This window comes from Bombina bombina, chromosome 8 (genome assembly GCF_027579735.1).
Source record: "Bombina bombina isolate aBomBom1 chromosome 8, aBomBom1.pri, whole genome shotgun sequence".
NCBI classification, from domain to species: Eukaryota; Metazoa; Chordata; class Amphibia; order Anura; family Bombinatoridae; genus Bombina; species Bombina bombina.
In genome coordinates this window covers 15,845,367-15,859,603 of record NC_069506.1, presented here as the reverse complement: position 1 = coordinate 15,859,603, position 14,237 = coordinate 15,845,367, and the positions used below count along the sequence as shown (strand labels likewise).

Sequence of the window (14,237 nt, the reverse complement as noted above, 5' to 3'; positions counted from 1 at the left end):
ACAAATAATAAGTCAATTAGCGTCCTACTTGTTGCATTTAAATTTTGCCACAAGTGGAATGAATTCTGTTTATAAACTGTGGGTTGGTGCTCTGCATTGATTAGAACTATAGCAAGAAAGAAGTGGATAGAGGATCCACTGACAGAATGCAGCTAGCACTCTATGCCTAGGCTGAGGAGGCGTGTGATCCGGGTGTTATTAAAACATAACTTTTATTAGTTTATTGATTAAAATACGCACACACAAACATACATATATTAAAATAACCACTCTGTTAGGTATTTCTAAATAAAGGTGATGGCTAAATATTTTTAATATAGGCCTGAGGTATTGGAGGCCATCACCTATGGAAATATGTTTGATAAATGAAATTTAGTAACTTGGGGAATTTATTCTCGTCACCTGTAATCAAATAAATGTAATGTGGGGAGACAGGGTTGACTTGCTAATGTTGCGTAAATCCTATCTCTATTAAATTAATGCTCAGTCTCAATTCTCCTTCCCTTACATATATCTGTCAGTTCGTGTTTAAGGTGTACACATTATCTTGCACAGTGGGTTTTATAAAGAGATCGATATTTGTTCTTATAATAAGCTACAAATCATGATTGATCATTCTGGGAGTCTATGAATACCTAGCCATTAGACACCTTCAATAAAAATTGCTTATATTAGCGACTGTACTGTTCAGTCAGAAGTGAATCTTATGCTCCAAACGTGTGTCCAGGCCAAGTTAATGTGATATCTGGTGTTATATAATAAAGACAGTCTGAACAATGTTTGTATCAATTGTACCTTTTCAATAAATGGTACTTGGTAATAAGTTATTTCGTCCCTTACCAGAATTGCGGTATATATTTTGTACCAATCAAATGGTGTATTCCTGTTTATATACACAGGTTATGAGTTATTATCTTTATTACCTAGAGTTGATTCAATTGGACATTTACTAGACTCTTCAATCATGTAATGTTGCCCTGTTTATGTATACAGGTTTATCAGTTATACATCAGTGCAACTATTCCTTAACTAGGTTAGTGCTAATAGGGAGACGATCCCTATATTCTGTGTGCGCCGTTTGTAAAGATTAACATCAATAGTTCACATATGCTAATTGTGTAAATCTCTCAATGGGAGGGTCTTTCGGTATTCTAATAATTCTAAGGGACACAGACATAAAGGTGTACTATGTTTTATGTGGTTACGGTATTCTGTCAGTGACTATCTGATAGTTTCAATCTCCGTTTCTATCGCAAATCTGAGACAATCTTTGAAAAAGCCCAGTTATGGGCGAAACGCGTCAGCAGTAAGACGCTCTGTATCACCACTCTGTTAAAATTTAGTAAACTCAACAAACATTAGAATTTAAAATGTATTAGTTTAAAATTACATTCTGGGGCAATCTCGTCAAGGTACTCGGTCACGATAGCCGGCTAAGCATAACGCTAAATTACATCTAGCTGTTATTACAGCCTGTCACTTATAACGCTGAATCGTAATCAGCAGTAACAAAGTATATAGCTAGGCAGAGACACCTGATAATCTATATACTTAAGTTGATACTCTATACGGTATACGATATGACTAAGAAACGATATTGTTAACTAACGTAGTATACCTAAAAGTATTAGAACTCATCAATAGAGTAATATCAGGATAAAAGAAACATTTTATTTAAGGGGAGAACCTCCATCCTTTAAGTTACATAGATAAAGAAAAGACATTGTTAGTAAACGTAATATCTATAACACACTGGAACGTATCACTGTGTTAATATCAGGAGAGAATATTTTACTTATGGGGAGAACTGCTAACTCTATAGGCATATAGAAATAAATTCTACAGCTTACTTAACAGATATAATAGTGATTAATATCAGATATATCCACTTCGATACATCAGCACTCCCTAAGCGTAAGCACAATATAACATGAAGGTGTAACACTTCAACTATCGCAACGATAGTACTATATCTAGATATATATTTCAGAAATCTGTTGTTAAATGAACTCTATGCTCGTATAGCTTCGTAGAAAGACTAAGTACTCAAGAAAATCAAACAGGATCTGTTACCAACACATCACTAAACAATTAAAATCATAGGAGTGAAACTAACAGATTGTCTCAGATTTGCGATAGAAACGGAGATTGAAACTATCAGATAGTCACTGACAGAATACCGTAACCACATAAAACATAGTACACCTTTATGTCTGTGTCCCTTAGAATTATTAGAATACCGAAAGACCCTCCCATTGAGAGATTTACACAATTAGCATATGTGAACTATTGATGTTAATCTTTACAAACGGCGCACACAGAATATAGGGATCGTCTCCCTATTAGCACTAACCTAGTTAAGGAATAGTTGCACTGATGTATAACTGATAAACCTGTATACATAAACAGGGCAACATTACATGATTGAAGAGTCTAGTAAATGTCCAATTGAATCAACTCTAGGTAATAAAGATAATAACTCATAACCTGTGTATATAAACAGGAATACACCATTTGATTGGTACAAAATATATACCGCAATTCTGGTAAGGGACGAAATAACTTATTACCAAGTACCATTTATTGAAAAGGTACAATTGATACAAAAATTGTTCAGACTGTCTTTATTATATAACACCAGATATCACATTAACTTGGCCTGGACACACGTTTGGAGCATAAGATTCACTTCTGACTGAACAGTACAGTCGCTAATATAAGCAATTTTTATTGAAGGTGTCTAATGGCTAGGTATTCATAGACTCCCAGAATGATCAATCATGATTTGTAGCTTATTATAAGAACAAATATCGATCTCTTTATAAAACCCACTGTGCAAGATAATGTGTACACCTTAAACACGAACTGACAGATATATGTAAGGGAAGGAGAATTGAGACTGAGCATTAATTTAATAGAGATAGGATTTACGCAACATTAGCAAGTCAACCCTGTCTCCCCACATTACATTTATTTGATTACAGGTGACGAGAATAAATTCCCCAAGTTACTAAATTTCATTTATCAAACATATTTCCATAGGTGATGGCCTCCAATACCTCAGGCCTATATTAAAAATATTTAGCCATCACCTTTATTTAGAAATACCTAACAGAGTGGTTATTTTAATATATGTATGTTTGTGTGTGCGTATTTTAATCAATAAACTAATAAAAGTTATGTTTTAATAACACCCGGATCACACGCCTCCTCAGCCTAGGCATAGAGTGCTAGCTGCATTCTGTCAGTGGATCCTCTATCCACTTCTTTCTTGCTATAGAAAATACTATTAGATTACACTAGAAAAATGATTGAAATTATTTTTTTGGGGGGGAAATTAAAAAAAGGTTAAACACATATGAGTCGTGGCTCATAGACTAGGGAGGGCAGCAAGTAAACACAGTAGGCTCTCTATGTCAGCAAAACACACAGGCCAGATAGAAAATTAGATTTGATTACACTAGCAAACAAATTTAAACTTTTTTTTATATTAAAATGAAGGTGAAAGAAAAATAGATATGAGTGCTGGGTGGCTGCCTGGCACAGACCAATTAACCAAAAGACTGAAAAAAAGAGGTATATTAATGCTGAGTGAGCCTGACAGACACAGGCCTGATAGTAAATGTAATTAGATTACACTAGCAAAATATTTTTTTGTGTTTTTTTTTTTAAATTAAAAATAATGTTATAAACGGATATTAACACTGGTGGCTGCTGGCTGGCACAGAGCAATGAACCAGAGTATATGCTGTGTGACACTGGCCTGATAGAAAATGAAAAAAAATTACACTAGAAAAATAATTATATTTTTGGGTTAGTTAAATTTAAACTAATGTTGTTAGGGAGATATCAGTGGTGGCAGTAGTCACAGCATATGCTGTGAGCCTTAAACACACAGCTGAAAGCCAGGCAAATGCTAATAAAAAAAAAAGAAATAAAAAAAAAAACGGCACGAAATATAGCCCTAAAAAGGGCTTTTTGGGGTGCTGTGCTTGCAGCAGAGATGAGTGGAGTCCTTCTGGACTGTAAATACACTAGCCTAGCTATGTTTTTCCTATGAATGTCAGGAGCAAAAACATAACACGTCCTATCATTAAAAAAGCAAGGTCGTTATGAGTCTAAAATGGCGGATTCTGAGTAGCTGGGAGTGTCTGTGAGGGAGTGTCTGATGTTGATTGGCTCTAATGTGTCAGGCGGCTGTGACATAAAGGGTCAAAGTTTCCACAATGATGACACATAGGGGCGGTTCGAACATCGCCATGTGTTCGCCCACAAACGCGAACGCGAACAAGCTATGTTCGCTGTGAACCGTTCGCGGGCGAACAGTTCGGGACATCACTATTGTTGAAGTGCTATACTGAATATTAAAGTTTATTGCACTCAGTAACATGTACTTTGGACTAATGATGGCTACACTACCTGTTGTAACACCGGCTTCCCTCTAGGTAGTTATACAATATCTAGTTTTGCAGAGAATCCCCCATGTTTAAATTTTATACCAGCCAAGTGATGTATGTCTCTTTAGAACTATTATTTAATAATAAATAGTAAAAAAAAAACTATTATCCTTTATAAAAGTACGTACACAGTATTTAACTTGCTTGTTTCATGTACAAATGTTTTTCTGATCTACAACTCTCTCAGCATAAGATCCCCAACTGAATAAACCTTAGTATATCCTCATTGCTGTGTCTATTTTATAAGCATAGGGATATGTCTAAACTAAATGGCTATTTGTGGAGCTCTGACCATATATCAGTGCAGATCACACTTATTGCTTGCTTTCCCTCCTTAAAAAGGGACAGTCAACACAAAAACAAGGTAATTACAGAGGTAAAATGTGTACTACTGTAATTGCGTTTATGCAAAACTGGGAATGGGTAATAAAGGGATTTATCTATCTTTTAAAACAACAAAAATTCTGGTGTTGACTGTCCCTTAAAAAAATAAAAAATAGATAATACCTTTATTTCCCATTTCCCAGCTTTGCACAACCAACATTGTTATATTAATATACTTTATAACATCTAAAGTTCTGCCTGTTTCTAATCCACTGCAGACAGTCTCTTATAAAATGCTTTTATTCGCTTTTCATAACAGGAAACTGCTAGTTCATTGGTACCATATAGATAACATTGTGCTTAAGCCTGGGGAGTTATTTATGAGCAATTGGCTAAAATGCAAAACTAGGGAATGGGTAATAAAGAGATTATCTTTTAAAACCATAACATTTATGATGTAGCCTGTCCCTTTACGTCAATTGGGGTCCAAGTGTCCCTAGATCTGCCTTTAACTACTCCTAGTCCTCTGGTTTCAACCTTCTTTCATTGATCCAAGAGTGTTCCTCACATCCATCAGAGAGTAATCCTTGTTCAGAGTTTGTCTCCAGTTCTTATATTTAGTTTGAGCTACTTTTTGGATAAGAGCTTTAGAAAAAAACTCCAGTTTTTCAACTTTCATGAAACCGGCAATTATAAATAACTAAGCTTTAGGGATATTGCCAACTTAATGTTAGGCAATGCGTATAGGAGAATGTCAATAGCTAACAAAATGTGTTATTTACAGATTTACTTCACTTGTTTCGCAGAACTTTGGTTAATATAAATAGGATTCAGGGAATGCAGTTTTAAGCAATTTTACAATTTACTCCTATTCATTTTTTCCCCTCTTGGTATCATTATTTGATAAGCAGAAATGTAAGTTTAGGAGCCGGACCATTTTTGGTTCAGCACCTGGGAAGCGCATGGTACATAAATGTAGCCACCAATCAGCAAGCGCTAGCCAGGATTCTGAACCAAAAATGGTCCAGCTAAGCTTACATTCCTGCTTTTTCAGATAGATACCATTAGAACAAAGAAGAAAAAAATAGGAGTAAATTGAAAAGTTGCACGCTCTGAATCATGGAGAAGAGCATTAAAAAGGGATATGAATTTTTTTTTTCTTTGAAGATCATATATTCCCAAAAATTCCAAGATTATTATTCTGGCCTTTAAAACAGATATGTTCAAGAACTCTGATTAGGCTATAGGATACCATAAACTACAATATTTAGGACCCTTTTCCCATTATGTCTATATAACCATTAGTTGCTATTTTTGGGATTCCATTGCATGTATTCTCCTTGTAGCCTATTTTATTGGGTTATGAATCCTTTATTTTGCATCAACAATTTGTTTGCTTTGTTCCTTATATTAGATTGGTTCTTCATTTCTCTCAGATGTTGCTTTATGTAAAGTTGAAGCAATATGAACAAAACAGCCAATTCAGTTTAATATCTTAACGTTCATGGATATATTTGTGTTTAGAAAATAGCATATATGTTTCTAAAGAACTTTGTGCTGCTGTGGAGGTAATGCAATACTGGACTAACAGAGGGCATCATTTTAAAACAGGAATACGATAAACAATTCAGGCAAAAACAGTTTTGGTGTAATTTAACTATTAGAAAGTGCACTTAATTATATTTCCATTATAAAACAATGGGGATGAGTAGCAGAAATATGAATGATTACATAACAAAATTACACTTAATGGTTTACAATTTTATTGTTTGTAAAGCAACTATTGCTCCCATACATATGTTAGAAGGATTTAGATAGCAAATTCAGCCAAGAGGCCCCATAAAGATATCTGGCAACCATTCTAAAAGAGGATTTAGTTTCCAATTTTATTAAGGACGCAGAAAAAGAACCTTTAAAAAAATGCAACAGTTTCATAAAATCATGTATTATTGAAATCTTGTCCCCAGGAAGTATTTGAATACATTCTTATCAGGCTGTCAGTCCTAAGTAGGGTTAACCTCTGGCTTTGTAGTGGTCAGGGACAGATTCATGGAATCTTCATAAACTTACTTATCACTGTAAAGAACAAAAAGAGCAAATTTAAAAATAGTGTATGGTTGAGCAATGTTCATATTTAAAACTGTGAACATAAACACATCAGCAAAAGTCTAGAAATTAGCACAAGGGGTCATGATTAGCTAGTTGAATAAAGGTTGATATAAAGTAATTGTGGGCTGACATTTTGCCTGTGAGATCCTGGTCTCCAGGAATATGTTTTAAATAGTTTGAAACTGAAATTTTTGTGCAACACACATACAGTTATATAGTAAATATCTACTGAAGGTAAACCCATGTAAAATCGAGTCACTCACCAGCTGTAGAAATCAACAGCTCTCCAGGATGTAATAAGCTGCAAGATGGAAGATAAGGTCTCTTTGCCAGGTCCACGGAGGTCATCTGAGGGGTCATCATTAAAGTTTCCACATGCTCCACAGAGGTATCCAGATAGCTCTTCACTCACAGTGAGTGTTAGATCTCCATTGTCAGACAGCTCTATCCTCAAGTACACTCCCAACTGGATGAAAACTGAGGTGTCCCTAACTCTAGCGCTTAGGAAATCAACTTCTGCTGGAAGGTTGTTTTTTCTTCCATTCACCTAGAATAAAAATTTTACAACTTTTAAGAAGTGTGTCTAAAAGTGTGGCAGCTAAAAGCAGAATTCCAAGGTGTGCACTTATGTTTTTAAAAAAAAAAAAAAATAAAAAAAAAAAAAAAAAAAAAAAAAAACACATTTCTAATGATAGCTTACCCAGGCTTGTCTGTCTTTAGTGATTGTTACCAAACCACTGCGAAGGAAAATGTGTATCATGGAAACCGATGGTTTAGATTTTCCACAGTCTTGAACATGGGCTATTATTCTGAACCATGACTCAGTGTTTGCATTACACAAAGAAACAACCTCAAAAGCTCCAGTTGACACAGCTCCTCCAGACATGCCATCAAAAGTAGAAAACATCTGTGCCTTCAGTGAGCATACCCCGTCCGCTCTGTAGCATCCTCTCTTTCCATCCTTAATTCCACAACGCTCATTGGTGCGGCATTCCTTAGCCTCACAGAGCGTTACCCCATCCTGGCACGTGCATTGCAAGCTACAATCAGCGGTAGCAAAGGAATCACCAGCCTGTGCACAAGAATATATTTAGTTTAGTGTATTTTTTTCTTATTAAGAAATGGAAGGTAAGAAATTAGGCAGAGAAACGTTCATAATTTTCTTTGTGTAAAATTTGTTACCTTAGCTATAATTGTTTTTTTACTTTATTAACCTTTACTGCTATGGAATTTTTTCAGTACACTAAATTTATTTCTAGTAGGTGCATTATGTTCTGTATGCGCCCATTTTTACTCATAGAATCTATTTTCTGAAACGCATTTATATTATATATTTAATTTTGTTTGGCTCCAAACTTTTAAAAATCTCATACCCCATTTTAAAACTGTTTAGGTAATCTCTAATAAAATAAATATTTAAATTATATAATTATTGGAATTATGATTTACTTTACATTTTTGTGAAACTATGCATTTCATTAAACGATACATTTTATTACAACTTTTCACTCAAAGCTAAACAAAATGAATATTTTTAGGTCAGCCAACCACTACTTAGTATGAATGTACAGTATATTCAAATGTAAAAGGTTTTGTTGAGAATTTCATCTGAATTGTGCAACTGTAGTCCTATTAAAACTACAGTGTTTATAAGCAGAAGGCATTTCTGAGCAACAACTTAAATTAGAATAAAGATATACTGGCATAGGTGGGTGTATACATGAAGGATAGATTGAAATAAAGAGGTATGTTTGGGTTTTTCTTCAAACACGCAACTTACACTGAAATATCTGCCGTTGAAAACACAACCACATTGATCCATACTAACACATTTGTCTCCATCAAACACATAGCCGGCGTCACACTCACAGCCCTCAAAGCAACGTGATGTACAGGTTAGTGGGGCCATGAGGCTAGAGCAAGTGTTCTCACAGGTTCTGGTACAAAGTTCATAGTGGCTGTTGGCTGGACAGGTCATCGCTGTTAAAAATAAAAAAAGCATGTGAAAGCTGCATACAACATCAGTTTGGACACAATGGACTGCCATAAAAATAAATGCACTTAAATTGTACTTACGGCATAAAGTTTTAGTTCTCCAAGAGACAATGGTTACACCAACAGTATGGCAAGCTGCTGCATAGGCCTGAATGCTCTTGCACACTATTTCATCCTTCCCATCTGCAGCGCAGGCATCATAGACACAGTGGTTAAAGTATTCAACTGGGCTGATCTTGGAGTGGCATGCTTTAAATGGTCCAGCTGCATTAGTTATCATACCACAAGACGATGTAGCTTTGTAAGGTTGTATTTTGGGCCCTTCACACACAGGACATTGATCTCCACAGCCATCACTGCATTTAGCACCTTCAATTTTTACTTTCCAAGAAACCCCAAATTCATTGACATTACTGACAACTTGCTTGTTGGGAAGCTGGAATTCATCTTTTTTGTCTCCATTAAAGTTGCCACAGAGACCTCCAACTTTACTACGATATGAACCAGGGATATTCAGGACAACATGGTAAACCACGTCATAAAGAAGCGTTAGGCCAAAGTCAGTTTGAAGAACAACATTATTTCCCTCTTGGTTTACAGAAATAATTCCATCATCAATAGTAAGAGGCAATTTTATGATTTCTCCATCAACCTATGAATGAAAATACATTATAAAAACATGTAAATATTTACCCAGTTGGACAGTTTAGTTGTAGGACTATTGGCAACAGCTTAGAAACAAAGACTGAATATTAAATGGTAATTTAAGAAAACACTTTGTAAGCAAAAAAACCCACTTATACTGGCATGATATTTAGGCGATTTAGGGTGCGCAAGATTAAAAAAAACAGACAAACCTTCACACTTGACCTCTTTCCTCTTTCAATGGCAACTGTATAACCATAGACAGAAATGACCACCAGCCTTGTTACAGCCACTTTGCCATTTCCATAGCTCTCATTCTCCACAACCACTGAGAACTTTTCTAGACCGGAGTCTTCTTCCACAAGTTCTGCAAATGTGTAGGTGCATGTTCCTTGGAAATCAAAAGTGAGACCATCAAAGGAAATATAGTGTGGATCTCCAGAAGCAACACATCTTCCACAATCGGTTGGTCGACACCCACGGACTCCATTAACCACTGTGCATTCCTCATTGGGCCCACATTTTTGAGGCTTGCATACTACAACTCCATTTTCTCCACACTTGCATTTCTCTTCACATAATCCTTTAGGGAAGAAGACTTCATTCTTCTGGTAATACTTATCCTGGTAGACACATCCACATTTGGCAATTGGGACACATTTATCACCACTTAATATAAACCCATTGTCACAATAGCAGGCCTCCTTACAAGGCGAGTCACATCCAGCTGGTGAGGAGAGACCATGGCAGGTTGCAGGGCAGCCAATTCCACAAAACTCATAGTGGCTGTTTGGTGCACAGGAAACGGCTAAAAAAATAAAATAAAAATTGTATTAGTCTCCTTTAACGTTCATTAGTTTTCTTAGTTATCAGGTATAAAATGGATGATAAGACACTATAAAAAAGGGACTTAGTTTTCAATAAATGTATATTCCAAACTATTTTTTGATGACTGTCGTTTGAGATTACTCAAAATACCTTCATGGAAATTAATTTTAAAGTGCTGTCTTGGGGCATCTTTTTTTAAACATTTAATAAAAGGGCAGCTGATGCAAAAACCCTATCCATTTTACATTGTCTTTTTCCTCTATTTAAAAAAATGTTAGGTTTCTATTAGGGATGGGCGAATGTGTTTATATCCGAATTCGAATGTTAGAACGAATGTTATTGTAGAAATTCCATTTACATAATAGAATGTTGATAAGAACAAATATTCTTAAAAATTCGATTTTCGAATGTTATTTACAGTTTTCAAATGTCACATTCGAATATTACATTTATAAAAACACAACTGTAGACTAGAAACACTATTTCAAATGTCACATTTGATTCAAATGTGATATTCGATTTGAATGTTACATTTAAATATTACATTTATCAAACACAGTATTAGACTAGAAATACTATTTCAAATTCGAATATAGCATTCAAATTGGAATATTACATTTATTAAACACAGTTGTAGACTAGAAATACTATTTAAAATATGAATGTCACATTCAAATTCAAATGTCACATTCGAATATTACATTTCGAAATTGAATGAATACATAGCTAAACATTCCATTATTCGAACGAAAATAGAATGTTATATAAACATTCGATTCGAATGAACGAACCTATCAAAATTCTTTTTAAATTTTTAGAAACATTCGCCCATCCCTAGTTTCTATCTAGCATCTATTTATTTGAGAGGACTAAATTTTATTTATATAAATCTAGAGAGTGAGAGAGAGTGAGAGTGAGAGTGAGAGAGATACCCCCCAACCAGAGACCACGAAACAGGCTGTCCTGGGATGGTTCTAAATCACTGCACTAACCCTAGCTAAGCTTATAAGCTGTGTGAACAGCGATGCTTTGGCGTAAGGGGAATCAACGTAAAAAGCAGACTTGAAGTAAAAAAAAAAGTGTCATTGTGCACCTCATTTGCTCATCTTACCCAGAATCCTTTGCTGCATTGGAAACAATGTAATTCAGATGTTTTCTTTGGGAAAAACAAGCCTTCTGGCCTGTTTAGATTATTTTCTCTATATTATGTGCGTAGTAGAGGATTTTATACTCTATTTTTGGGAATATCTATCTATATATATCTATATCTATCTCTCTATCTCTCTATCTCTATCTATCTATCTCTCTCTATCTCTCTCTCTCTATCTCTCTACCTATCTATCTCTCTATCATGTGGTTTTAATAGAGGCTGTAGGGCCAGGGTATCTGATGCATAATATAGGTATGGGACAGTGGGTCTGGTCTGAGGTCTCGTGTGCATATAACTAACAGGAAATACAAAGTCGGGTAAACACTAGTCTCATGTGGTTTGTAGATGTCAGTGGGGTCCATAGGGACTGGGGGTCCTTATGTGAAGATATGATAGAGGCTCCAAGGCAAGGGAATAGCAGGTTTTGTGGCTATAGGGCTGATTAATTACCATGCTGTTTTTTGTTTTGGTTTTTGAGTGTGATATGAGGTTTATTAGAAAGTGCAGAAATCTTAGTTTGATAATATCCCCACTGAAAAGTAAAGAAAAAGAAAATAAGAGAAATAAATTTAAGCTGTTTGGCAGTTTTAGGGTTACTTATGGAAATGCTTTGTGACTGGGTTGTGTAAAGTGTACTTAGGTGACTTACAATAGTACACAGGTGAGTGAAGAGGAAAGTCTATAATCAGTGTGAGCAGAACCACAGAATGGAGCAGTACTAGTAACTAAAGTCCACTATTTTGTATGGGCTGAGGGAGGGTGTAGTATCAGGAAGCAGCTGAGTGAAAGACTATGTGCTGGAGGAGCGAGGTGTGTAGAGGGTAAATTTTGATGGGAGAAGAAAGGAGATATCAGTGGTGAAGTGCGCCACCTCCTGATCAACCTGACTACCAGTCTAAATACTAAGAATTAACGTAGTGTCAGGCATATTTGTGCTTGCCTGGGCACACTATGCAGGAAAAAAAATGGCATAACTTCATTACCTCATGTGTTTGTAGTTTTTATTTAAAGAGGGGCTTTTTAAAAACAGTGACACCGTGAAAACTACAACCCCCCTAGCTACAAAAAATAAAAAAAAGTAAAATTACAGAAAAAAATTAAACATTATCCAAAATAAAAAAATTAAACCTAATCCCTATGAAAATAAAAAAGCCCCCCCAAAATAAAAACACCCCCTAAAATAAGAATAAACTGCCAATAGCCCTTAAAAGGGCTTTATGTAGGGCATTGCCCTAAAGAAATCAGCTCTTTTACATTAAAAATAAAAACAAAACCCCCCACAAGTAAAAAAAAAAAACTAACACTAATAAACCTAAACTACATATTGTCCCTAAAGGGGCATTTTGCAAAATTGCCCAATAAACCCTAATCTAACCCCCCCCCCCAGAAATTAAAAAATAACCTAACACTAAAGCCCCAAATAGTTACTCACGGTTTCAGAACTCCAGAGGTCTTCTTCCAGGCGGGTCCATCATCTTCCTCCACAGCGAAGGCGGTGCAGAGGTCTGGAGCAGTCTTTCAAGATTTGGCAATCCTCGCGGTGGTCATCTGTGGCGGCGGTCCTCGGTGGCATGGAGGCTGGTCTTCATCCGATGTCCGTAGTATACTGAATATTGAATGCAAGGTACCGCAATCAATTTGGGGAACCTTGCATTCCTATTGGCTGATTTTTTCAAACCAGCCAATAGGATGAGAGCTACTGAAATCCTATTGGCTGTTCAAATCAGCCAATAAGATTTCAGTAGCTCTCATTCTATTGGCTGATTTTGAAAATTTCAGCCAATAGGAATGCAAAGTACCCCAATAAATATGGGGTACCTTGAATTCAATCTTCAGTGTGTGGCGGAGGATAGCATGAAGAGGAACCTCCACGCCTTTGCCGAGGACCGCCGCATCTGGGAAAACCACTCTGGACCTTCGCTCCATGCACATATGGAAAGACCGCCAAATCTGGGAAGACCATCTGGACCTCCGTGCCACCTTCGCTGTGGATGAAGATGATGGACCCGTCAGGAAGAAGACCTTCTCCGCCGGACTTCTGAAACTGTGAGTACCTATTTGGGGCTTAGTGTTAGGGATTTTCTTTTTTTTGGGGGGGGTTAGTTTTAAGATTAGGGATTTGAGCAATTGAAAAATAGCTGAATGCCCTTTTAAGGGCAGCAAGAGAGCTGAATGCCCTTTTAAGGGCAATGCCCATACAAATGCCCTTTAGGGGCAATGAGTAGTTTAGGTTTATTATATTATATATATATATATATATATATATATATAGTGTTAGTTTTTTTTATTGGGGGGGGTTGGTGGATGGGGGGGTTTAACTGTTAGGGGGGACTGTTTATTTTTAATGTAAAAGAGCTGATTTCTTTAGGGCAATGCCCTACAAGAAGCCCTTTTAAGGGCTATTGGTAGTTTATTCTTAGATCAGGGGGTGTTTTTATTTTGGGGGGCTTAAGTTTTTATTTTGGATAGTGTTTATTATTTTTTGTAATGTTAGCCTTTTTTATTTTTTGTAGCTTGGGGGGTTGCATGTTTAATGCAATGTAATTGTTTTTTAATTTTATTTTAATTGTATAGTAGTATTTTTTGTTATTTAATTTAGAGAGCTTAGACATTAAAGTTAGTTTTTTGCGTTGTGGGGGTTGGCGGTTTAGGAGTTACTAGGTTAATTAGGTTTAATGTGTCATGGGGGGGTTGGCGGATTAGGGGTTAGATTAGGTAGTTTGGGATGT

At 36.0% G+C, this 14,237-nt stretch overlaps 1 protein-coding gene across 1 annotated transcript in view; it reads right to left on the bottom strand.

The window, feature by feature from the left end:
- Positions 1 to 6,521: 6,521 nt before the first annotated feature.
- Positions 6,522 to 14,237, bottom strand: part of LOC128638270 (IgGFc-binding protein-like) — a 54,082-nt gene continuing 46,366 nt past the window's right edge. Inside the window, exons 15-20 of the mRNA XM_053690136.1 lie at positions 9,743 to 10,338; positions 8,967 to 9,537; positions 8,671 to 8,870; positions 7,591 to 7,962; positions 7,154 to 7,437; positions 6,522 to 6,857 (exon numbers count right to left, since the gene is read on the bottom strand). Coding sequence (XP_053546111.1) covers positions 6,848 to 6,857; positions 7,154 to 7,437; positions 7,591 to 7,962; positions 8,671 to 8,870; positions 8,967 to 9,537; positions 9,743 to 10,338 — 2,033 coding nt within the window. The 3' untranslated portion in view covers positions 6,522 to 6,847. The remainder of the gene's footprint in view (positions 6,858 to 7,153; positions 7,438 to 7,590; positions 7,963 to 8,670; positions 8,871 to 8,966; positions 9,538 to 9,742; positions 10,339 to 14,237) is intronic.